This window comes from Ursus maritimus, unplaced genomic scaffold (assembly GCF_017311325.1).
Source record: "Ursus maritimus isolate PB19 unplaced genomic scaffold, ASM1731132v1 scaffold_4, whole genome shotgun sequence".
In the NCBI taxonomy this organism is placed as follows: Eukaryota; Metazoa; Chordata; class Mammalia; order Carnivora; family Ursidae; genus Ursus; species Ursus maritimus.
The window spans coordinates 68,909,086-68,934,432 of NW_024426552.1; the positions used below are offsets into that span (position 1 = coordinate 68,909,086).

The 25,347-nt window shown below is 44.9% G+C and overlaps 1 protein-coding gene across 1 annotated transcript in view; it reads left to right on the forward strand.

Annotated features, from left to right (window-relative positions):
* The first annotated feature begins 1,094 nt into the window (after positions 1-1,094).
* The window catches only part of NRROS (negative regulator of reactive oxygen species), a 26,396-nt gene continuing 2,143 nt past the window's right edge, over positions 1,095-25,347 (forward strand). The window contains exons 1-3 of the mRNA XM_040621392.1: positions 1,095-1,257; positions 22,145-22,304; positions 22,465-22,474. Coding sequence (XP_040477326.1) covers positions 22,158-22,304; positions 22,465-22,474 — 157 coding nt within the window. The 5' untranslated portion in view covers positions 1,095-1,257; positions 22,145-22,157. The remainder of the gene's footprint in view (positions 1,258-22,144; positions 22,305-22,464; positions 22,475-25,347) is intronic.

Consider the following 25,347-nt stretch of genomic DNA (forward strand, 5'->3'; position numbering starts at 1 on the left):
GAGTCTGCTAGAGATTTTCCCTCTCCCTCTGCCCTTCCCCTGATTGTGCTCTCCAAATACATAAATACATAAATAAACAAATACAATATTAAAAAAAGACATGATATATGTGTCAACAGACAAATGAAAAGATGTTCATCATTACTTATCATCAGGGGAATGCAAATCAAAACTACAACGAGATATCAGCTCACACCTGTCAGAATGGCTAAAATAAAAAAGATAAGAAACAAGTGTTGGCAAGGATGTGGAGAAAAAGGAACCCTCGTGCACTGATGGTGGGAATGCAAACTGCTGTAGCCACTGTGGAAAACAGTATGGAGGTTCCTCAAAAAGCTTAAAAAAATAGAACTACCCTATAATCCAGCAATCACACTACAAAGAATACAAAACCACTAATTCAAAGGGATACATGCACCCCTGTGTTTATAGCGGCATTAGCCAAGATATGGAAGCAGCCCCAGTGTCCATGGATTGTTGAATAGATAAAGACAATGTGAATATATACATACATGTGTGTGTGTGTGTGTGTGTGTGTGTATGCAATGGAATATTACTCAGCCATAGAAACGAATGAAATCTTGATATTTACAACCACATGGATTGAGCTAGAGGGTATAATGCTAAGCAAGTCAGTCGGAGAAAGACAAACACCGTCTGATTTCATTCATTTGTGGAATTTAAGAAACAGAACAAATGAGCAAAGGGAAAAAGAGAGAGAGAGAGAGGCAAACCAGGAAACAGACTCTTAACTGCAGAGAGCAAACGATGGCTCCCAGAAGGGTGGCGGGTGTGGGAATGGGTCAAATAGGCGATGGGGATTAAGCAGTGCACTTGTTGTGATGAACACTGGGTGATTAAACTAAAACTAAAAAAAAAAAAATGTTTTTAAATCTCTAAGGCAAGAAAGCCTGGGAGCCTTGGTTAGGACTGCTGGGAGACCCTAAAAATCCGGGCCTCCTGGCTCACCCGCAGGTAGCCCCCGGCACTGCGGCCGCCGGCCGCCCCCTCCCATCCCCCTGCCACCCCCCGCGCGCCGCAGTTCCCTCTGAGATGCCTGCTCGCTGCGAGTGCTGAGTCGCTGAGCCGCTCGCTCTCCATGTGACTTCAGTTTCCGTCCGTTCCTTCCGCAAGTGCTAAAATAATCTGATGCCCCAGGGAGAGGAGGCAGCCCAGCCCCGCGCTCGGCTGCTCTCGAGGAGGCCGGAGCCCCGGGAGAGGATGCGCCCGGCGGAGCCGCCTGGGCCTGCGGGAGCCGTGAGTATCTCCTGCGGGGCGGCCCTGCTGGGGTGGGCGAGCTCGGGCGCCGCTGCGTGATCGGAGGTCAGTGCCCGTGGCCCACAGCCCGGGACGCACGGGGAAGTTGCGGCTTGCTGCCTCCAAACGCCACGGCTCTTGTGCTCAGTTTGGGGCCCACGGCTCCGGGCAGGTGGAAAAGCCTCCCTCTGGGAGCGCTCCGAGCTGAAAGAGGCGGTGCGGTGGGGTGAAAGCCGTGGAGGCTTCAGATTCCTCTTTTGAGGGTTTGAGTCCTGGCTCTCTGGGGAGAATGCCTGAGCCTCAGTTTCTTCATCTGTGAAATGGGAACAATAATGCTCCCTCCCTGGGCTGAGTGACTGGCGGTAATGAGACTATTCTGTGGACACTCCGTATGCTGAGTGCTTGGGTCTCCCTTCCTTCCCCACAACGTGGTTTGAGAATCACCATTTCATAGATGAAGGCACTGAGACCCGTTCGCAGCCACACATATTTAGGGCTGTCTTCACGGGTGTGGGTATGTTGGAGGCGTTGGGGATAGAACTTGAACAAGACAGGCAAAGCCCCTTCCCCAAAGTATTTGTCCTTGGGAAATTCTGCAGGGTTCTGTTACTTTGATTCTCAGCTAGTAAAGATGAGAGAGAAACTAACCCTCAGGCGTCTGACCTCTTGTCCAGTGCTCTTCCCAGCCTTGGTGGCCTCTCTGTGTGGGCCAGATTATAGAGGGTTCAGCAGTGTCCCCATGCACTCGGGAACTGACCTAAGTAAGGAGCCCCTGACCAGCTCCTCCGTATCGCCCTCGGAATGGGCTGCTGGCTCACTCTGCCCCAGAGAAAAGGTGGCCACGTGTCCAGCCGTGCCCGGGACTAGACAAAGCTGAGCAGGATGCTAAGAACAGAGCCCCTGGATAGGACTGGTCCTGAGCGGAGCACTTCCAGGGGAACGGAGGGGACTCCACCAGAGGGTTCTTTGCTGATGAGTGCAGCCTCTAGGAGTCTGGAGGGTAGACACGTTCACTACATAGAGCCGGCCTTGCGAGATCGCGTGTGCCCCTTCACCGGCTGGCTGTGCCGGCGGACGGCCCCTGTGGATGCTGACCATTCGCGGGGTTTCATAGCCCTGAGACTTATTTTCCTCACACACCCATAGGTCTGTGCAGGTATGTCTGAAAGTTCCTAGGGGTGATTTAGGGAATCATGGGCCAAGAAAAACAAAACAACCCAAAATAGAACAGAACAAAACCTTGATTCTTGCCTTTAGGTTAAAAAAACAAAACAAAACAAAAAAGTCAGTTTCACAAAGAAGGTGCTTTCATCTAGTGGGTCCCCTCATAGGAACTTCATGAAAACCCGCTTAAACCTGATCCCACATAGTACTCACACCTGTCGTCCAAGAGCGGGAACCTCCCAAACAGGGAGCGGGGCTTCGGCCTGGGGCCTGGGAGAGGAATGCGTTGACCTCTGTCTGTCCCTGGCTTCTGTCTTCATCACAGAAGAGTGATGCCAGTCCCAATTATCATCTTCGCTCTGGCTGCCGTGTGCACCCACGCCACGAAGTGTAAACTAGACTCCTGGACGGACCACTAGATGTGCCTCGCACTGTCTTCAGACCCGCGTTATAACCACATAAGTGAGAGGACAGTAGGCTTTCAACCATGACTGAAAAACATGATCTTTCTGAGGACATGCCGTATGGTCAATGATGCTCAGTGACATGTTTTCATATTAGTGACAGATATTTTTGCCTCTGATAGAACCTCGTTATTATACTCATTTCCCACCCCTCAAACTATTCTTCTCCACATCATTGAACAAATGTTATGGGCTCAGTGTGTGGGGGCTTCTGGGCTAGGCTAGGTGATGTTCTCTGACCGCTCACAAAGGTAAGGAGAGGGGTAAAGGACACTGGTACTTGGATCTTATCAAGCTTCACAAGCAACTGTAAACATGAGTTCAGGGGTCTTTTAGTTGCAAATGACAAAAACGCAACTCAGCCCGGCTTCAGAAAGAAAAAAAAAGATTTATTGTTCTAAATAACCAAAAAGTCTATGTGGAATAGCTTCAGACATGGCTGGGTCCAGGTGCTCAAACATTGCCGGCTTTGCTTTTTTCTGTTATTAGGCAGGTCCTAAAGCTGGTGGCAAAGATTGTCCCGTTCCTCCATGAATTCAAAGAACTGCAGCTCCAAGCTTAGTTCCCACCAGGCTGGTATCTGGAGCCCGAACTGAAAGCCTCTTTCCCAATAGTTCTAACAACAATCCTTTTGTTGGCTCTGATGGGCTTGTCGTCTGTGATGTATGCATTATAAACCAATCACTGTGGTTGGGGAAATAGAGGCTCTGACGGACCCAGCCTGGTGCTTAGGCCCCTCCTTGGACCCAGGGATTGAGGTCAAACCCACACAAACATGGACTTCTTAAGAAAGGAAGGGCATTGGTGGCATGACAATGTAAATGTACTGAACACTACTGAGCTTTACGCTTAAAAGTGGTTAAGATGGTAAATTTTATGATATGTGTATTTTACAATTAAAAATAATAGTAAGGGCACCTGAGTGGTGCAGTCAGTTAAATGTCCAACTCTTAGTTTTGGCTTGGGTCATGATCTCAGGGTGGTGAAATGGAGCCCTGCATCAGGCTCTGCACCCTTCACAGAGTCTGCTTGGGACTGTCTTTCCCTCTCCCTCTGCCCCCCTCCCTTGCTCGCTTGCGCAGTCTCTCTCTCAAATAAATAAATAAATCTTTTTTAAAAAATCAAAAAAAGAAAGAAAGTAAGAAAAAGGAAGGGGTGGTTTCCTCAAAGGGGAATTGAGGAGTTGTTACCAGAAGGAGAAATGATTGTGGGTAGGAAAAACCAACTGATATCCAGAGCAAATGCAGTCAGGTGCTGAGACCAAACCACATGTGTCTTCTCACTTCAGTGCATGAGTGATTCCAGACCGAACAAAGGGAATAAAGGAGGAAGTAGAACCCTGTCGTTCTCAGCAGCAAGGTGGGCATGAGGAGCAGGCTAGTACCTGTGATGGCCACGAAGCCCTGGGAGGACACAGGGACACCCCACGTCCAGCCCCAGCCCAGACATCTCTGGGCAGGTGCTAGCTATGTGTCCCAAGAAACTCTCTGCTGTGCCTCCAGGAAAGAAAAGAAATGGGAGCGGATTTCTCCACAGAAGTTAGCACTTGGGCTCTCTTCACCTTGACTCTTGTCAAGAGGACCTACATGTCTGAGGCAGCCCAGCACCCACCGTGCCAGCAGGGGGCTCCTCTTGGGGTACACATCATGTTCTCCAGTAACCTCATGTCACTCTTTTTTAGATGTCAGGCTGGCTACTGGCTCCTCCTGGTCCTCCCTGTTGTTACTCTTCGTCTGGTCCAGCCGTAGTCCCTTGGGTCTCTCCTGCCTTTCCAATGTTTTCTTGAGGGTCCCACCAGACGCCAAGGCTGGGTTCTCCCCCTCAGGTCATTCCATGCTTGGCCCTGGGTCACCTCCTTCAGCTTCAGACACATTAATGGTCTCCCTATTGCTGCCCAGACAGACACCCTGAGACCTCCTCATGGGATTCTCCTGATGGCCTTTCTCTTGTTCTAGGTTCTCGAGCCCTTCCTCTAATCCCTAAACTGAAGTTTCCATTATATTTAGTAATACTGGCTTCTTATTTCCTTCTAAATGCCCAGATTTTTTCTAGGCTTTCTAGCTCCTTTTGCAGAACTGTAAAGCCCTCATCTTTGTCACAGGTACACTCCCTGGCATTCACAGGTTATCTCTTCCCCACAAAAGCCCCCGCGCCCCATGAACACTCAGGGGTGCTATTCAGAACATCAAATACTGCATGGTACAGGCACTGTCCTGTTGGAATGGACATTGTCACTACAAACAGGGTCCTGGGGCCCTGCTGGGTCAGGTGTTACCTCCTTGGTTGCAGGATCATGGTGGGGGCCTGGCAGTTCCAAGAGAGGGGCCTGGCTCATGGGATATCTATTTCCCGACATATACAAACCTGTGCCCCAGCCAAACATTCACTCAACATGTACCCTTCCCGGGCAGGTGCATATCCAGCACCTCCTACCCGGGCCTGAACGCAGCTCTGGTTTAGGTTTTGCCCTTTCTGAGCCTTGAATTTCCTATCTGTAAAATGGAGATAACGGATTTGAGCCTAGATGTTTGCACACCAATGTTCGCGGGAGCGTTATTCACGATGGCCAAAAGGTGGAAAACAACCAGAGTGTCCACCGATGGATGAATGGACAAATACAATGTGATCCAAACGTACAAGGGAACATTATTCAGCCATAAACAGGAATGAAGTTCCGATACCTGCTACGTGGAGGGAGCTTGGAAACATTATGCTGAATGAAATAAGCCAGGCACAGAAGGACCGACATATGACACGATTCCCCTTACAGGAGGGACCTAGAATAGGCGAATGTATAGAGAAAGAAAGAACAGTGGCTACTAGGAACTGAGGGCAGGGGGACGGAGAGATACTGTTTAGTGGGCAGAGTGTCGGTTTGGGATGCTGCAAAAGTTCTGGAGAATGATAATGGAGAGATGGCATGGCAATGTGAATGTGTTTAATGCTACTGAGTTGTACACTCAAAAAGGGTTAAAATGGTAGATTCCATGTGTTTTTTACCCCAGTAAAAACTGGAGGTAATAATGCCTAGTCTGTAGAAATGTTGCAGAGTGCTAAGTGAGATCAAAGGTCTGTATGAAACCTTTGCAATCTCAAGTGCTATTATTGCCATTATTATCCAATAGCAGTACATTATAATCCACCTGTTTTGGCTTTATCCAAGAATTCCCTAAAAACCATTGTTATTGGGGGAGGGAACACAAGCAGGGGGAGTGGGAGAGGAAGAAGCAGGCTCCTAGTGGAGGAGCCTGATGTGGGGCGTGATCCCAGAATGCTGGGATCACGCCCTGAGCCGAAGGCAGGCGCTTAACCGCTGTGCCACCCAGGCGCCCCTCAAATAGGTTTTGAGAAACACACACACACACACACAAAATAGCCTTAGAACACATAGCCACCTGGCCAGTACAATTTGAGGGATTTTGAAAAAGACAAAATGATCTCCCCTGCCATCCTGAAACTACACCGTGAAAACTTTATTACTTTCCACCATTACCTATCTAAACACCCATTGCAGAGCAGTGCATTTAAGAGGGTATCAGTCATTCACACTGCAGTGTCAGCTGCATTCTTCCCAATTCTGGCTGAGGACACTGAGGCAGTGATTATCAAATCTTATTTTTTTTTTAACAAGACAAACTTTCCCCAAATACCCTTTGCAATCTCAATTAAATTGAGATTAAATTAATTAAACTGATCCAGAAGATTGAACATGGAGTAACTTTATTTTTAGTTACATCACTTGATACGCATTCTAAAGTATTTAGGGGGAAGTATGCTGATGACTGCAATCTGTTTCTAAATGCATCGAAAACTAAGATGGGTTGAAGGATGGACAGCAGGATAGGTAGATGGATAGTTGTGTGAAAAGAGCAAGTGCAAATGTTAAGAGTAGAATCTAGGTGGTGGGTATACCAGCAATCCCTGTCAAATTATTTTGACTTTGCTGTATGTTTAAAATGTTCATAATAAAATATTGGGGGAAAAGTTAAATTACTAACAACGCCTGGTAACTGCTCATATTCCTTTTCATGAACATAAAAATCAAATAATAAAAAAATCAAAAAGCTTCCATAAGAGCTACAACTTTCTATACTATATTAATATATTATATGAATCATTGCTCAACTGAACTGTTAGGATGTGATGAGAAGATGGCACACGCACTGGGCCTTGTAGGATGAATAGGAGTTTGGCAGCTGGAGAAGACCAGAAAAAGGGCCTTTCCCACAGAGGAACCAGTGTGTGAAAATACATGATTTAGTCATGGATAGCAAATATCTGGGGGTGGCTGGGGCTTGTGGTATTGAGGTTGAGTTTTGCTGGATTCAGACTAGGTTTCAATTGCAGCTCTGACATTCTCTGGCTCCATAGCCTAAACCTTTGTGAGCCTCAATTTACCATGTATGAAATGGAGATAACATTTCCCTGCTAGAATTTTGTGAGTTGGGTACATGTGAAGCACCTGGTACAGCACTTGTCCCAAGGTGAGCACTCAACAGACATCAGCTGTTGCAAATTGCAGCTGAGAGTCTGGGAAGCAAATATATTTCCACTCTGGGCAATAAGCCTCGGTTCTCACCTATAACCCCTTTCCTGCCCATGGTCTCCCACAGACTCTGGGTGGTCTCTCCTCCTCTGAACATCCCTGGGTCTACACTCCGCAGCTCAAATGGATGGGAGAAGGTGCTGCTGCTCCTCTGTCTTATTTATTTCAACACCAGCTCCCTGTTTGCACGGAGGAACTGTGCCTTCCCTTGAATTCTGACACTACCTTGTCTTACTAATGAAGTCCACACATTTCCTTTATTGACAACGTTTTTCACACACGTTCTCTCATTCAGTCTTGACACAACCCTGTGAGATCAGCAAAGTACCGACAGCGTCATTGTCACCCACGGCCACACTGGAGTGTGAGAGAGAACAAACCGGTGATATTGAAAGGAAATGACAGGTTTGAAACTAATGCATCGCTGGTCGGGTGCCTGTCTACAGAGATAGTGTGGGTCTCTCATAAACAAAGGTGACAACACGTTCCCACCACCAGCCCTGTAAGAGCAAGGTGTTGTCACCCCACTGGGAGCACATTTGCATTTTTTAAAATCTGTGGCCATGGAACAGGACAGCGTGAACTGACCTCCGTTCGTTCTAAAGGGCTGACCCTGACCACATAGGGAAGCCAGCTGACTCCTTTGTAGCCCGGAGGAGACATAGTCTGGCAGGATAGTGTTTAAGCAGCACTCCACACACTGGCTGCCCGGAGCTGTCGTAGGAAGAGCCCAAGAGAAGAAAATCGTGTGGCCTCCCGCCTCCCTCCAGGTGCGGGCAGAACCTCAGCTGCTCCCGGATGAAGACTCTTCTTCTCCCAAGCTCAGGTGGCGTCTGGTTGCTCAGGTGGCGTCTGGGTGGGAACCAGACATCTGTATGGTAAACCAGCGCTTGGAGACCGTGGCACCGCGTTCCCTGTGGCATCTTGTCCATATCATCTCATCTCTCTGACCCGAGTGTTCTCGCCTCCAAAATACCAGTGGGCAGTCCCTTCAGAAGTGCTACAGTTCTCCTGAAAGAAATGGTCAGTTACTAGATTTGAATGACCGTGCACGTGCCAGAAGAGTCACGTGCCACAGGTGTGTCCTTTCTCAGATAAATTCTTGGAGCCGCATGTCCAAGGAGCACGCCAACAAATTCAAATGGGACAACTCCTCGCTTACTTGTGCAGGCCGAGAGTGGGGTCCAAGTCCTAGAAGCAAAAGGAAAGTATTCACACACCCAGCTGCTCACAAAGCCCTGAGCTCCCACCTTGGGTGCGGTTGAGCACAGGCAAGTCGATAAGCTGCCAAGGATGACGCTGTAAATATGACAAAGACTATTTTTTGAACTTTCTTTGAAAACTTGCCTTACAACGCAGGCATTATGATTCCTGTTTTCCCGGGGAGGAAATCGAGGCCCGGAAGCTGGATGATGTACTCAAGGTCAAGCCAGGCTCTGAACCTGTTCCATCTGTCCCCCTAGCCTGGGCTGATCCTTTACCCTTACAGCCACCTTTCCAGAAGCTGGACTGAGAACATGAAGCCCCAAAATCTAAATCCTCTGGACCCTGAAAAGAAAAATAATGGCTATAAAACAACTTACTTTAGGGATTAGTCAATGAAATTTTTTCTTCCATTAACTCCAAATATGATCATTTTAAGCACACTCACAATAATTTCAGTTCTAAGTACCTATAAGAAATTCTCTATTTTAGTGATATTTATTAGACTCTGATTATAGCATATACTTTAATTAATAATAGATTAATTCCATTCTTTTAAAACTTGTCTTTATTTTTTATTTATTTTTTAAAGATTTTGTTTATTTATTTGACAGAGAGAGGGACAGCCAGTGAGAGAGGGAACACAAGCAGGGGGAGTGGGAGAGGAAGAAGCAGGCTTCCAGTGGAAGAGTCCGACGTGGGGCTTGATCCCAGAACTCCGGGATCACTCCCTGAGCCAAAGGCAGTCGCTTAATGACTGAGCCACCCAGGCGCCCCAAAAAATATTTTCAAAAAAATATTTTATTTATTTGAGAAAGAGAGAGCATGAGCCTGGGGGAGGGGTGGGAGGGGAGAGTTAGCAGGAGAAGCAGCAGACTCCCCTCTGAGCAGGGAGGCAGATATGGGGCTCCATCCCAGGACCCTGGGATCATGACCTCAGCCAAAGGCAGACATGTAACCGACTGAGCCACCCAGGTGCCCTAAAACTGGTCTTAATATAGTAATTGAAATTGATTGTTGGAAAATTAGAAAACACAAAGAGGCAAAAATACAGATATGGAAAAAAGCAGATATCAGGTGCAATTCTCCCCACTGCTGAGATTCAAATGTGTACCTTTACAACTATTTTCCATACAGATGCAGATGAACACATATTCCTTTAGCAAACTTGGGATTATACTCTACATTCTATTTTGTGTCTTCCTTTCTTTCTTAATATTTTATCATGAACATCTTTCCATGTCACTAAATATATTGCCACTGAAGTATTTTTAACTGCAGCACAGTATTCCCATCATATGGTTGTATCATAACATATTTAGCCAATTCTTTCATTGTTGGACTTGTAGATGGTTTCCACTTTTAAAAAATAGTATTACTAATATTGCACTGAATATCTCTGTAAAAATATTTTTACATACATTCTAATTCCTCCCGATAAACACCTAGGAGTGGGATTCTTGAATCAAAAGTGATCCACATTTTCAATGTCTTTGATAAATTTTGTAAAATTGTCCTTAATAAAAAGTGCCAACTTTCTCTCCCATCTTCAGGGTATAGGACAGTTCTGGGGGCAAAGGGTCCTCAAAAGCCATTGTGTTGCCTATGTTTTAACAAGCTCATTATTAACAGAGAAAGCCAGAGAAGCAAATTATGAGGTCTGAAGTCACACATCAAAATTCTAAATGCCATGTTACCCCAATCCTCAGTATGCGAGTTCTTTTTATTTATTTTTATTTTAAAATTTTTAAAATTTATTTGTTTGAGATAGAGAGAGAGCACAAGTAGGGAGGAGCGGCAGAGGGAGAGGGAGAAGCAGACTCCCCACTGAGCAGGGAAGCTGTGGTTGATCCCAAGACCCCGAGATCGTGACCTGAGCTGAAGGCACTCAATTGACCGAGCCACCCAGGCGCCCCTGCAAGTTCTTTTTAGACATATTTGCCATCTGAACATTGATTCTTTACAAAATATAGGAATGTACTAATTCAACCGGAGATTACAACTGGTCCTTTTTTTTTTTTTTTTTTTAAGATTTAATTTATCTATTTGAGAGAGAGAGTGAGCCAGAGAGAGAACACTAGTCAGGGATGGAGGGGCAGAGGCAGAGGGAGAAGCAGACTCTGCACTGAGCGGGGAGCCTGATGTGGGACTCGATCCCAGGACCCTGAGATCATGACCTGAGCTGAAGGCAAATGCTTAACCGACTGAGCCACCCAGACACCCCTACAACTGGTTCTTTACTTTTGTAACTATTCTTCATTTTCTTTCACGTGAAATACCAAAATCAAATTTAAAAAATCTTTGGAATTAATAGTACACATTTTGGACATTTATCTAAAGAAGATGTAGAAATAAGTCAGTAAACACATGTAAATGCTCAACATTGTTAGCCATTGGGGAAATGGAAATCAAAATCCCAAAGAGCTAGCACTTCACACCTGCTCGGGTGGCTGGAATAAGAACGAAAGGCAATAACCAGTGTTGATGAGGATGAGGAGAAATTGGAACCCTCCTACACTGCCGGTGAGAGTGTAAACTGGTGCAGAAACTGGAAAACAGTCCGGCAGTTCTTCAGAATCCAACAGAATGACGGTACGTCCCGGCAATTTCATTCCCAGGGTATACACTCAAGAGAATTGAAAATACGGCCACACAGAAACTTGAACATGAATGTTCATAGATGCATTATGCTTAATAGCTGTAAGGTGGTAACAATCCAAATGACTAATGAATTCATAAATAAATGTGGTAAATTTGGCCAGACAATGGAATATCACGCAGCCATAAAAGGAAGGAAACACTGACTGATTCATGCTACCACATGGATGAACTTCGAAAGCATTATGCTAAGTGAAAGGAGCCAGACACAAAAAGCCACATATTGTATGATTCAATACACAGAAGATGTCCAGAATAAGCAAATCCATAGAAATGGAAAGGAGGTTAGTGGTTGCTGAGGGATGGGGGAAGTGACTACTAATGGGTATAGGGCCTCATTTTGGGGCGATGCAGATGTTCTGGAATTAGTCAGTGGTGATGGCTGCACAACTTTGTGAGTATACTAAAAACCACTGAATTGTACACTTTAAAAGGGTGAATTATATGGTATGTGAATTATGTCTTGATTTTTAAAGTATACCTTGTAGCTTATTTGTAGGAAAAGAGAGCACAAAGTCCCTAAATCTTTTTAGAAATTTTTCTTAGATTTCATAGCTAGTTAGATTTCATAGCTGGGTGTGTGAATACCCTTAGATTTCATAGTTAGTTATAAACTCACTATTCGAAAATGTTGAATAGTTTTATCTTGACTCTTTATCTGTCTATCTATCTGTCTATCTATCTATCTATCTATCATCATCTATCTATCTTTTGGGCCTCAATACGAAGGACTTGGGCCCCCCTCATCTTCAATTTAAAGTTTGAGCCAAAATGTTACTCTTGCTTTTCTTTTTTTCCCTTTCCTCTCTCCCTCCCTTTCTTCTTTCCTTTTCCAGACTACATTTTAAGCAATAAATATATCTTGCTAAACCATTTGCTTGGTGTCAGTACAATTTCTCCAAGCAAAAATCTTGCAAATCAAGTTAGTTTTATGTGCAGATTCTCATAAAACAGAGATGATGTCTACAATTATCTAACATGATGATTTGTCAGTACCCAAAATAAGTCAATTTTCCTGTTACAAGAATCTAATTAGTTTTACAGTACATTTTTAATTTTTTTTATTTTAATTTTATTTTTTTTAGGGAGGGAGCAGAGGGGTGGAGTGGTGGGCAGGGCAGAGAGAATCTCAAGCAGGCTCCACGCCCAGCACAGAGCCCCACGCAGGGCTCGATCTCAAGAGTTGAACACTTAACTGACTGAGCCACCCAGACACCCCTAAAACTGTGCTTTTAGGTGTTAATTTTTTGTAACTTTTAATTTTGAAACCATTTTGAACTTACAGAAAAATTGCAAAAATAACTAAAAGAATTCCCACAAATTCTTCACCTCCATTCACCAGTTGTTAACATTTCGTCATGTTTGTTTTCTCTCTTTCTCTTTTAATTTATTTAAAAAATATATATGGGGGTGCCTGGCTGACTCAGTCAGTAGAGCACACGACCCTTAATCTAAAGCTCATGAGTTCAAGCCCCACATTGGGCGTGGAGCCTACTTAAAATACACACACACACACACACACACACACACACACGTTTTTGTGGTTTTTTTTGTGAATGATTTGAGAATAATGTTGCAGATATGCCCTTTACCTCGAAATAATTCAGTGTATATTTTCTAAGAACAAGGTTAGCCTCTTACATAAATGTAGTACAATGATCAAAATCTGGACATTTAACATTAATATAATACTGTTTTTTGTTGTTGTTGTCATTTTTAAGCAGGCTCCATGCCAGGTGTGGAGCCCAATGCGGGCCTTGAGCTCATGACCCCTGAGATCAAGACCTGAGTTAAGATCAAGAGTCAGACACTTAACTGACTAAGCCACCCAGGCACCGCTATATAATACTGTTATTTCATCCATGGTTTATATTCAGATTTTGCCGAGTACCCCAGTAAGGCCCTGCAGTAACTTGACCATTTGATTAAGGAGGTGTCTGCCAGGTTCTCCACCATAAAACTGCTATTTTCACCTTTGCAAAATTAATAAGTAATCTGTAGGGAGATACTTTAAGACTAGATTAATATCTTGTTTCCCCCAAAATTTTTGCTCTTTAGTTTTCCCGTCCCTTGACATTCTTGCCTATGGGATGCACTTTGAAAACTACATTGCTAGATTCAGATTTCAGTCACTTTCTCTAATTTTCAGGTGGCATCATAAAACCTGCATGCACCTTGTTGTCCAATTTTGTCCTTTGTGCTTAAACTTATTAAAGAGCAAATCTTATTTTAGTTAGCTCCTTTTTGTTGGCAAGATGCAACAGCTGGGCCAGCGCTTGGGGGTTGGGGGGTAGGGATGCTCTCATGAGCAAACATGGAACTTAGAAATGGACCTGACCCTGCAGCGAACCATCAGGAACCCCAAAGGCAGCCTCAGAGGACATTCTTGCCACCCAGCCTGCAGGGCCCACCCTCTTGTCATTCTTCCTATTCCACCTTCTCTGATCTCTGCCCTCTGTTGACTGTTTTCATTCTCTTCTCTTCATATGCCTTGTCATCTAACTCATAGCTTCTGCTTTCTCACAGCAAGATCCCTCAAAAATTCAATTGTACCTTCTCTCTATACCTCTTAGCTCCAATTTCCACTGCTCCTTACCTAATTTGGGGCACTTGAGTGGCTCAGTGAGTTAAACGCCCAACTCTTGATCTCAGCTTGGGTCTTGATCTCAGGGTCATGACTTCAAGCCCTGCAGTGGGCTCCACACTGGGCATGGAGCCTACTTAAAAAAAATTACCTAATTCTCTCCCTTGTCTCTGCATCAGGATCACTCAGTGGGTGCTGGCTGCACGTAAGGGTTGACCTCCTCTGGTCAGGTGCTCCCCCAAGATTCTCTGAGCTTGCTGGAGGCAGAGGTAGAGGTGGAAGTGATGGGGAGGTCATGTGTTTTCCTGAGGGCTGCCTCTCAGAGGGACTGCAGGTGTAGCAGACAGAGCTATCGACTGACCTGGACAGTGGAAGTTATGTTAGTACGTCAGGTCAGAGCACATGATCTAACACTCTGGTGCTCCTTCCAGATAGGAGAGAAGCTGCCTGAAAACTCTAGTTTATTATTTTTTTTATTTTTTTTTTTAAAGATTTTATTTATTTATTTGACAGAGAGAGACAGCCAGTGAGAGAGGGAACACAAGCAGGGGGAGTGGGAGAGGAAGAAGCAGGCTCATAGTGGAGGAGCCTGATGTGGGGCTCGATCCCGGAACGCCGGGATCACGCCCTGAGCCAAAGGCAGACGCTTAACCGCTGTGCCACCCAGGCGCCCCTGAAAACTCTAGTTTAAATGTCAAATGCTAGAATCTTCAGGATATCTTTAAGGTTTATGTGTATATGCATTTTTAACAAATGTTTACTGAGCACCCTTCTGAGGAGAATATTTGAAAAATATTATGTTCTAAGAAATACTGGGACAACAAATTACCATGATTACCCCTCTTCTTTTAGGAACTCCAACATTTATCTCATGTTCCCTGTTTATTTTTATTTTGAAAAATTTCAAATTTACAGAGAAGTTAAAAGAAAGTATCATGCCAAATGTATCTTTTGGTAATATTTTGATTTAATTCTCTCTCAGGCCATGTGAAAGTAGGTTACATAAATTGTAGACATTGTGAAACTTCACCCCTAAGTACTTCAGCATGCATTTCCCAAGAACAAAGGCACTTTCCTACATAGTCAAAAAATCATTTTCATACCTAAGAAAATTAGCAATAATCTGATAATATTATTTGTACGTAATACCATCTGAAAATACATCTTTCGGTATACATGTAAATGTACCCCAGTTGTCTCAAATTTTTCTCTTAAAGATTTTTAAAAATCCCAAAATCCACTCGAGGTGCATGCATTACACTTGGTTATTACACTCCTTCGCTTGTCATCAGACCTCCCTCTCTTCCCCTCCACTGCCTTTCTTTGTGTTTCAAGACTTTGACTTCTTTGAAGAGCCCAAGCCAGTTGTCTTGTAGGACAATGTACAGCCTGGATCCGTCTGATTGTTTCCTCATGACTGCGTCCAGGGCAAACATTCTAGGCAAGGGTACTGCAGAGATGGGGCTCTGTGTTTCCCAAGGCGCCCCACCTGGGAGCTCGGAGTGTCAGGTGGTCTCACTATGGGAGATGCTAAGTTTGAACATTTGGTGAGGGCTAAAGTCACTCTAATTTTTTGCTACGGATCAAAGAGACCAAAGCTGTTTGCCCGAGGCTTTCAAATACTTCTTGGTAGTAGGAATTATTTGAAGTGGTCACAGACTGGGGTTTCTGTTCTTTATTATCTGTTCTCTGTGGTGTGTGACCAGCTGCCCTTCCCTTTTTCCCAGGATCCCAGGTGGGATTTGCTCTTTTATTTTTAAACAAAGGAACCATGAGAGACTATGGCCTCCGGGAAGCAAACTGAGGGTGTCAGAGGGGAGGGGGGTAGAGGGATGGGCTAGCCTGGTGATGGGTATTAAGGAGGGCATGTATTGCATGGAGCACTGGATGTTATATGCAAACAATGAATCATGGAACACTACATCAAAAACTAATGATGTACTGTATGGTGACTAACATAACATAATAAAAAAAATTTTTTTTTAAACAGAAACAAAGGCAGATCCCTTTCTGTGGGGACCTCTAGCTAGCACCCGTGCCTTTCATGTTCACGGGTGTCAGCCTCACACATTCACACCCAGCACTTGTGCATTCTCTGCTTCTAGAGATTCTTCCCCTCAGACCAGTCTCTACATATTTGTTTGTTTTTATGTTTTATTTATTTATTTATCAGAGAGAGAGGGGGAGAGAGAGAGAGAGCACAAGAAGGGGGAGCAGCAGGCAGAGGGAGAAGCAGGCTCCCCCTGAGAAGGGAGACCAATGCTCCAATGCTGGGACTCGATCCCAGGACCCTGGCATCATGACCTGAGCCGAAGGCAGACGTTTAACCAACTGAGCCACCCAGGTGTCCCTATGAATATTTGTTTCTGACACCAGTACCTCTGAGTTACCATCTTTCTCCAAAGACCCCCTTTGTTTAAAGCTTTTTCAGCTTCTCTTGATTATTTTGAGGAGAAAATTCTCCATTACATGCTAATGTATGTATAACACTCTTAACACTTACTGATGACGCCTTTAGCAAAGAGGGCGCAGTCCCTGCTCTGTAGTAGCAGTGGTGAGAGGGGGTGGGGAGGTGAGAGTGTGGGAGTGAGGTGATATTCAGGGTGCCCCTGGATATTAGAAATCCAGCCTCCTTTCCTGAAAATGAATCAAAGCCTTCCCACACAGCAAAACCAAAACTCAAGTCAAAGTTATTCCTTAGTATTCCCAAACTTTTAGTAGGAGGAGATCTTTTTATGGACAAAAATACCTGTAAATTGGCCTTTTTTATGTGTGGTTGTGTTTTACTACCTGCTGATTAAGACATTATCATGACAGAGAACTATTTGGAATTAATCACCCTTAAAAAAGAAAAGTTTTATTTTATCGATACAGGAAAATGTACATGCATTTGGGGAAAATAAGTAGCGTGCATATATGTTTAAGCGTTAGATGATCTAACAAAACTAGGGATGCCGCCTCACCCTGAACAATTTTGATTTTTGTGACGACAGGCACATGGAAATGTCAGGACTTCAAGAAGCAGAGACCAGTCAAAAGATTTCACTAACCCTCTCTTCCCTGTCCATTGCAAAAGCAAGCAACGCCCACATGTCCCCTCACTGCAGCCAGTCCTTGGCCTGCATGTTGCCTTCTTCTTCCATTCAAGCGGTCCTGAGCCCAGACCTGAGGTGGGCACGGGGATGGATACGGAAAGTGCCCCCCCCCACAAAGCGTACAGCCAAGCTGCTGCCGGCAGGATCGGGACACCCTGTCCAAAAAGAGTAAATGCTCCCGTCCCGTTCAGCCCACAGGACCATCCTCTTGGTCTTCTTTCACCTTACTCAGCTCAGTGAAGCAGGAGCTTCTCCGTACTATTTTGTGGAAATAGAAAAAGCAAACAAGCATACCTTCTAAAACAAAGAGGAATTTTTACAGCTGATATGCATCTTCTTCCTCACCGTTAGTGTTCTCTTGTTCTAGAATACAGTCTTGATTCGTGTTGTTTTTTGAAATGAATCTGTTTTCACCACTTATTTATTATAACTAGGTATGAACAGAGAAAAACCAGACAAAAAGCTATATTGTATTTCTGCCTAAAAAGGAACGCTGTATAGGGGTGCCTGGCTGGCTCTGTCGGTAGAACACGCGACTCTTGATCTTGGGGTCAAAAGTTCGAGCCCCACATTGGGTATAGAGATTACTTAAAATAAATACATAAGTTTTTAAAAAGGTACACTGTTATAGACCTGGGATTGCTATGGGTGGAATCACAGGTTTCCATGATAGCCAATTAGAAAACTTCGTCCCAAGACTAATGATTGCGCAGGGGGTGCTGTAAAGCATTGGAGGTCCTAATATTTCAAGGACTTCTTAGAGAAGAACCAGAAAGGACATTTTGTGATGACTGAACACAAACAGAATAGTTAGAAGGTAAAAAAGAAATATAAATGCCATGCTAAGAGGACTTCTTCACTCTAACAGAAGGTAGGATTTAGAGTCTTCATATTTCCAGGTGAGCTGTGGTACAGACATGGTACAGTACTTATGTCCTGCTAGCACCTGGGTCACTAGAGCCTTGTCTTTCAAAGCTTTGCATTAATCAGAAGCTCACAGTCTCTGGTGTTGGCCATGATCATGAAAACCATGACTGGATAAAATAGAGAGAGACCTTATAGAAACTGTTAACTGAATAAAAGAATATAGAACTGTAGACTCTGTGTAAAAGAGAAGAGGACTTACCATTTTTTGCCTCCACACTTACAAGGAACTCTTCAATTTTGTTATCTGGTTTAAGAAGAAGAGACAAGCGGAGTCTCTTAATGCCATCTGCTTCTCGTGTCAGGACCTCGGCTTTTATATAGGGGACTTTCCCAGTGGTCACCCAGACCGGGAGGAGACGTGATACTTATTCAAAGCCTACTTGGGTTGATTCGCAGTTCCTTGGGGCTACAGTTCCTCTGTGGTTCCCGCAAGTGCTTCACAGTCCGTGAAATGGGAACCATGGTTCCAGACCCTTTTAATTATAGTGAGGGGAGGTTCTAGGTTACCTCATTTAAATTATAAATGTCATACTGCCGTGTGTGCCCTCCATTACAATGACTTTCCTTTTGCTTTTCTTTCTCTACCAAAAATGTAGTTAAGATGATTTGGCTGTATTGGGGCGCCTGGGTGGCGCAGTCGTTAAGCGTCTGCCTTCGGCTCAGGGCGTGATCCCGGCGTTATGGGATCGAGCACCACGTCCGGCTCCTCCGCTATGAGCCTGCTTCTTCCTCTCCCACTCCCCCTGCTTGTGTTCCCTCTCTCGCTGGCTGTCTCTCTGTCACATAAATAAATAAAATCTTAAAAAAAAAAAAAAGATGATTTGGCTTTATAAATGGATGTATTTTCCAGAAGATGTCAGAGAGATTGGAGTGAAGTGGGACAGTTATTATTTGCCACAAGCTTAGATGCTCTCTTGCGGCTAGAGACTCTGTGGAGTGGTCCTCACCCAACTGAGGTTGATTATGGGTGGAGGGGAAGCAGCTGTATGAACAGTAGAGGGTTCATGGGATTTCCGGTGAGATTTGGCACCCAAACTCATCTTGTACTCTTTGCAATGCCATGGCTCTGAGGAATCCTTCTAGACACTCCTGGAATAGTGTTCCTCAACCTGAATGGTTATTATTTTGAAAGCCTTTTATTCTTCTCGGGGTCATTATGTATCATTTTGTTTAGGGCTGATCCAAAGCCATTCTCACTTACATCATTGTATCTGTCAGGGTCCAACCAGGAAACAGAAACACTGAGATTATTTTTTAAAGAGGAAATTTAATGCAGGAAATTGGCTGCACATGATGGAAGAGGCTAAGAAGGTAACCGGCAAGGAGACCGTCAACCCACAAGTCAGCAATTTCAGGAGACTGTGATCTTCCCTAGGTAGGGGAAGGATAGAGGCAGGAGGATGTTGCTAGAGTCTCGGAGTCACCAGTAAAAGCTCAAGGACTTCTCTGTCCAAGGCAGAGAGAGAGGGAAAGGAATACCCTGGATTCACTCCTCCTTCTGCTGTCTAACCTCTCCTAGTGCCTCCCATTGACCGAACCAGCTGGAAGCCAGCTGACACCCAAAGCTTGGGAAACAGCCTTCAGAGGTCAGCTCCCTGTGGTACAGACATCTATTTGAGGACAACCAGCTCTCAACCAGCATAGTCATCCGTTAGTGGGATTAACCTTGTTCTGGAATTTATTAACATAGAATTTTTAATGCAACTTTCCTGCATACTTTCACACATTCAGTTGGTATAATGATATATTTATTCTTCCATCCAAATTTTTCATTCTTTTCCCTTCTTTGTGTAACTGCTAAATTACCTTGGAGATTATACATAACAACCACTCAACCAGCTCAATGGTGTTTGAGACTCATAAATAATAATTATGTTATTAAGTACCCTCAAAGTTAATGAAGCACTTTCACATATACTGCTTGATCTCATAAAAACTCTGAATAGTTATTATTATCCCCATTTTTAGAAGGATTATCTGAGTCTTAGAGACTTTATATGAATGGCTCAAGGACAAAGAACAAATACTGGAGCCAGAATTCAAACCCTGATCTGTCTGGTTCTAAATCCCATAATTTTCCCATGCTGCCTCATGAGAGGAGTCACCCAGAAGGAACAGCAATAATCTTTCTTTCCTGGTTGGCTGAGTTTAGGAGGAAGGAGAAAATATATTTTAGATTTGCAAAAGTTTTCTCGTTGACCCAGAAATTAAAATTATACTCTGGGCATGACATCAGGCCTATCTAGCATTCCAGTCTAAAGAGTTACAGTCTTCTTGAAAAAATTCGTAATCTTGCCCTGTACACATCTAGATTTGGCATTTTGGTATATATTGAAATGGCTGTTCTGGAAGGGTCATTGTCACAGCAGCATGTACCTCCCATGCCTGACAGAGGGGGTGAGGGAGGAAGAGAGGGGGCAAGTCCATGGTTCCCATTTCCCTGTCTGTCTTCAATACAATATAGGATGTCCAGTGAAACTTGAATATCAGATCAACAATGAATTTCTTTAGTATAAGTATGATGCAAATATTGCATGGGACATAGCTGCACTAAAAAGTTATTTGTTGTTTATCTTATATTCAAACGGCATCCTGTAATTTGCTAAGTCTGGCAACCTCATCTCAAGGTGGGCAGTGATCCCAAGGTTGTTTCCTGTCTCTGAGTGTGTGTGTGTGTGTGTGTGTGTGTGTGTGTGCGCGTGTGTGCACACGCGCTGATCATCCAGAGCCCATATGGCTCTGCTTTTGCCATCTGTGCCCCTGTACATGCCCTGCACAGGCGCAGAAGCGGAAGGAGGGCCAGGAGGGGGATTCCCAGTGTCCAGCAAAGACTGATTAATTCTGAGTTAGAGGTTCCCTCTGTGGTAAGGAGAGCTGACCTGACCTCAAGTGAAGGCTAAAGTTGATGTACCTGGTTTCACTTTGCTTTTCTGCTAGTCTGTTTTCACTGGTGAGTATTCAGATCTGACTGGGAAGTTAAAGTTAACCTCAGAAATGTATAAACTCATTCAAAGAAAGAGAAGAGGAAGGGGCCCAAGATGGCCTGGATGTGTGAGGCAGAAAGGTCCTTGGGTCCCCTGGAATAGGTGAGGAGGTTCATATCAGTGCTGGCGCTGCTAGCTTAGGAGAAGACTAGGGAGCAGACCCCGTGGTCCCTCTCGGGGCGGGGGGATGTCGGGGAGAGGATGGAGCAGGTGAAATGCTGGGACCAGGCACTTGCCTCTGATTGTGAGGAACACAGAGCTGAGAGGCGAATGCCACTGGGCCACCCGCCCTCCCAACAGGAGGCCAGTCAATTCGACAGCACCTTCAGGAAGAGAAATTATGCTGATTACTCATCCTGTAGCTTAGGGAGGGGAGCTTGGGGTTGCTCTCAGCCCTGCTCCTAAGTTGATCTGGAGTCTTGAATAAGCCCTTATTATCTCTGGACCTTTGAATGTTCTCCTGTAAAACTGTGATAGCAGAGAATATACCAGATTTCCATTATGTTTTCTCTTAGCTCTAAAATTCTGTTGGTATATGTATAGTTTTAAGCCTTCTCATAGTTCCTGTTCTGTGTTCACTGGCCAGGTAAGAGGGCTGGAGACCACACTTCATCAATAATCCTTATTATATCTGGAGATGACTTTTCATTTGCCCCTCAGTTTGTTCTCTTATCCAGGCAAAATATCAAAGTCCTTTTTTTTTCAAAGGGCTATATTCAAAAGAGTTAACCAATGAGATCTACCCTCCTAAAAGCCTCATGTCAACACAATAATTAGTAACTCTATGGGACCAGAAGCTACAATTAATATTTCAATCCCAGTTCACCATTCTTTCATTCATTCATTTGTTCAGAAAATATTTATGGAGCTCAGGCAATTGCATCAGGCAGGTTTGAGCTTTGGGAGGAAAACTTCGACAGACCTACAAAACATGGCAAACTCCAGGTGACCTGAGACCTGGTTCCTCAAGTCCCTTGCCTCTCTCTTCTGTTGGTGGGCTCTTACAAGTTTCAGTGTTCAGCCACCTGGCCATCAGATGGGAGAAGCAAAACAAAAATAAGATCTTGTCTACAGTGGCAGTGAAAGGTTAAAAGTGTTGGCTAACCTGAGGTATTTGAAGAATCTGTGGGTTTCCACCTCCTTACAGCTGTGGGCCTCCAAGACCAGACATAGCTGGGAACCGGCTCCTTCTACCAAGAGTGCAAAGCAGCCCTCGGGGATGTCCTTCTCTTATCCGCTTTTTCCTTGCCCTCTGTCCACAGTGCTGCACTTGAAATGGAGTTACTGCCCCTCTGGCTTTGCCTGGGTTTTCACTTCTTGACGTTGGAATGGAGAAATCGAAGTGGAATGGCCACAGCAGCTTCCCAAGCGGGCTGCGAGTTGGTAAGTTTTCCCGGGAACTCTGAGCTGTCGGTCGCTTCTGTCCTGACAAGGATTGGTCCATCTGCAAAACTGGTGGATTGTCCAGCCAAGAGGGCAGGGAATGAGGGAGTCGGAATCACTGTGCAGCTGCCTGCACGCTGCCGTGTGCAAGCTGCTGCTTAACCAAAGGTTAGGATGGCACCTGGGGAAGGCCGGGCAGTCCCTGCCCCATCTTTTTCATACCTGTTGAAGACGGGAAGCCCCAGAGACCGAGGTCGGTCACCCGGAACAAGAACACCTGGTTATGAATCTGGATGATCGAGCTCCACTCACGGAATCAGAATCCCTGAGCAGGGCAGCGTAAGGCTGGAGAAGCCCTGACTCAGAGCTTGTGTGTGAGCCAGCAGCAAATGCTTGAACCGCTGTGCAGCACGGCAACGTCCTTGGTCACGTTCAGGCTCAAGAGGATCCAGGGAGTGGATAGCTGAGTTTTTACAGTTTACCCTCTCCAGGGCTTTCGGCCTATATGTGGAACCAGACTTGGCTCGTAACAACTGAGCACATTTCTGGAAAGTTTCTCCCTTGCCTATAAGTCTGTGATAGCAAAAGTCTGCTTGGGAAACATACATTTAATACACATTCCTTGGGTCCTATTATATACCAGGCACTGGGAAGAAAAATTGAATGTCGGGGTAATACCTACATTCAATGCTGATAAATCTCAAAAACCCAGCTGGTCATGGTTCTTAACCACTTCTAGTAACCTCTAACCACTATGCTGTAATATACTCCAGTATGGAGTGGGGGGTATGAGCCAGAACAGGTTTAAACCCCAGCTTACTGGCTGGTGGCATTGGTGGGGGGGGGCACTTTGTGTCTCAGTTTCCTCCTATGTAAGATACGGAATAGTGGCACCAGCCAGAAATACCATAACACTGCATTTTATGATGATTAAAAAAGCTCTCAGAACAGTGCCTTGTATGTAGTAAGAGCTACGTGTTTTATCTAGTTTTACTATTGTTATTCTCTGCTACAACTTCAGACTTCCACTAGTCCCTTAGAGCAGTAATCGAAGATTAACTTCACAATTGCTAATTCAGGAGGGAATTAGCAATTAGCTAAATCAGGCATAGAACACAGAGGGAGTAAAGTGTGAGTCCTTTGGTGGCCTTCCAGGGTTCAGGCTAGACCCCCGCCTGACCCTCTCCAGCCTGGTGGGCAGGGGAAGGGGTCGGCTGCCAGGGGGCTCAGAGAGTGGATTCCCTGTGGCTCCTTAAAGACTGAGAGGTTGCGAGTCCCGCTATCTCCAGTGCTCCTCCTTGCCTAAGCCATGTGTTATCATAAAGTGGACTTGGTGAGCTTTTCTTGGGCTCTGACAGCCACGTGGTCCTTTTGCAGCCCTTCAGTGGGGCTGCGGGGAATTGCAGAGGTGGGACCCCAGAGCTGCAGCAGTGGTGCTGAAACAGGTCCTACTGCTTGAAGAAAGCCCCTAACCACAACACTCTCCACAGAGTCTCTGTGAGCGGGAGACCAACATTTACTCAGATAAAGAAATACATTATTTCTGCATGGGGAGATTGAGTTCTGTGAAGATGTCAGTTATCCTCCCCCAATTAACCCATAATTGGAATGCAATCCCAATAAAAATTCCAGAGACTTTCGAGGGGAGGGGAAGTGTGAAAGGAACTTGACAAATTCATTCTGATGTTCCTCTGGAAATCAGAAACAACTCCAAGGCTCAACAATAGATTAATTAATCAGATCATGCTAATCATCATAGCTAACATTTATCAAGCACTTACGTGCTAGGTTTTGTATTATTTTACATGAACAATTACATTGAATCCTCAAGAAAAAAAAAGCCCCTATGAGAAAATTGTAAGTATAATTTCCATTTTATTGGTGGAATAATGAAGGTCCCAACTGGTTAGGTAACAGCCCAAAGTCACCCATTTGTTGAAAAGCAGAACCCAAATGGACTGACGCTAGACCTCTTGCTCTTTAACACTGTGCTATTCACGCACTGAACTAATATGGAGTTGTTTTACAGAATGTGGTCAAATTTATTTTTCTTGCCACAGCAATATGTCTGCACATATTATTGAGGTGGTTAAAGTAGATCACTGGACAGTTTGCAGAGTGTGGTCTCGTTAAAAAAAAATGTTTTTTTTTCCCTGCAATCCCTGGCCTTGTCCTATTGACCAATCCTTGAAAAGGAAGGCCATTATTCTTCTATCTTATCCCTTAAAACTCTTTTTCCTGGACACCTGACCTCTGCTGACAGACTGTTGTTTCCAATCTCGTAAGACACTGGGCCGCACTAAAGCGTCCTGAGGCTTGCGTGATTTCTGCATAGGACAGGGTCAGCCCATCCGTCCTGCTTCCTCATGCTGCACAGTCGTGGTGGAAGGGCCCTGAATTGGGCATTAGGAGCTCCGGGCTCCTGTGCTTGCAATGCTGTTAGCTCTTCTCTTCTCTCCAGACCCCATTTCTCTGTACCATTCAGGGTGGTGATGAGCTCTAAAGTCCTCTTAAGCTGTAATATTGATCAATCCTTGTAGAGGATGTAGAGAGGCATCCCAGGCAAAATTCTGTGGGGTGAGACGAAGAAGCCACAGCATCTCAGGTTTCTGGCGTTGACCCTGTTAGACGCACAGGTGTTATGGTAACAGCAATAAGGACACGACAGTGGCCGTTTGTGTGAATGGTGTTCACTGCATCAGGCTCTGTGCGGCCTCCGGTCTAATCCCACCGCAGGCCTCTGAGGTAGGCACTGTTTCTCCATCTCCAAGTTTCAGAGGAAAGAACAGATTAGGCTAAGTAATTTGCCCATGGTCACATAGGAAATAAATGGCAGAGGTGGGATTTAAACCCGGGTACAGCCTTGGTCCTCAATCCCTCGCGCCGTTGAAACCACACTGTGAGCACGGCTGTCACTGCTCAGAAGCCAAAGGACAGGGGCTCAGATCTTCTCTGACACGCGGTGTGTTGTAAGTGGGACCTGGGACTCAGCTCCTAGCGGACTGTTTCACCCTGAAGGTAAAGAATAAAGAAAAGTTCCCTTTTGTTCTACATTTTCCTATGCTTTTTTTTTTTTTTTTTT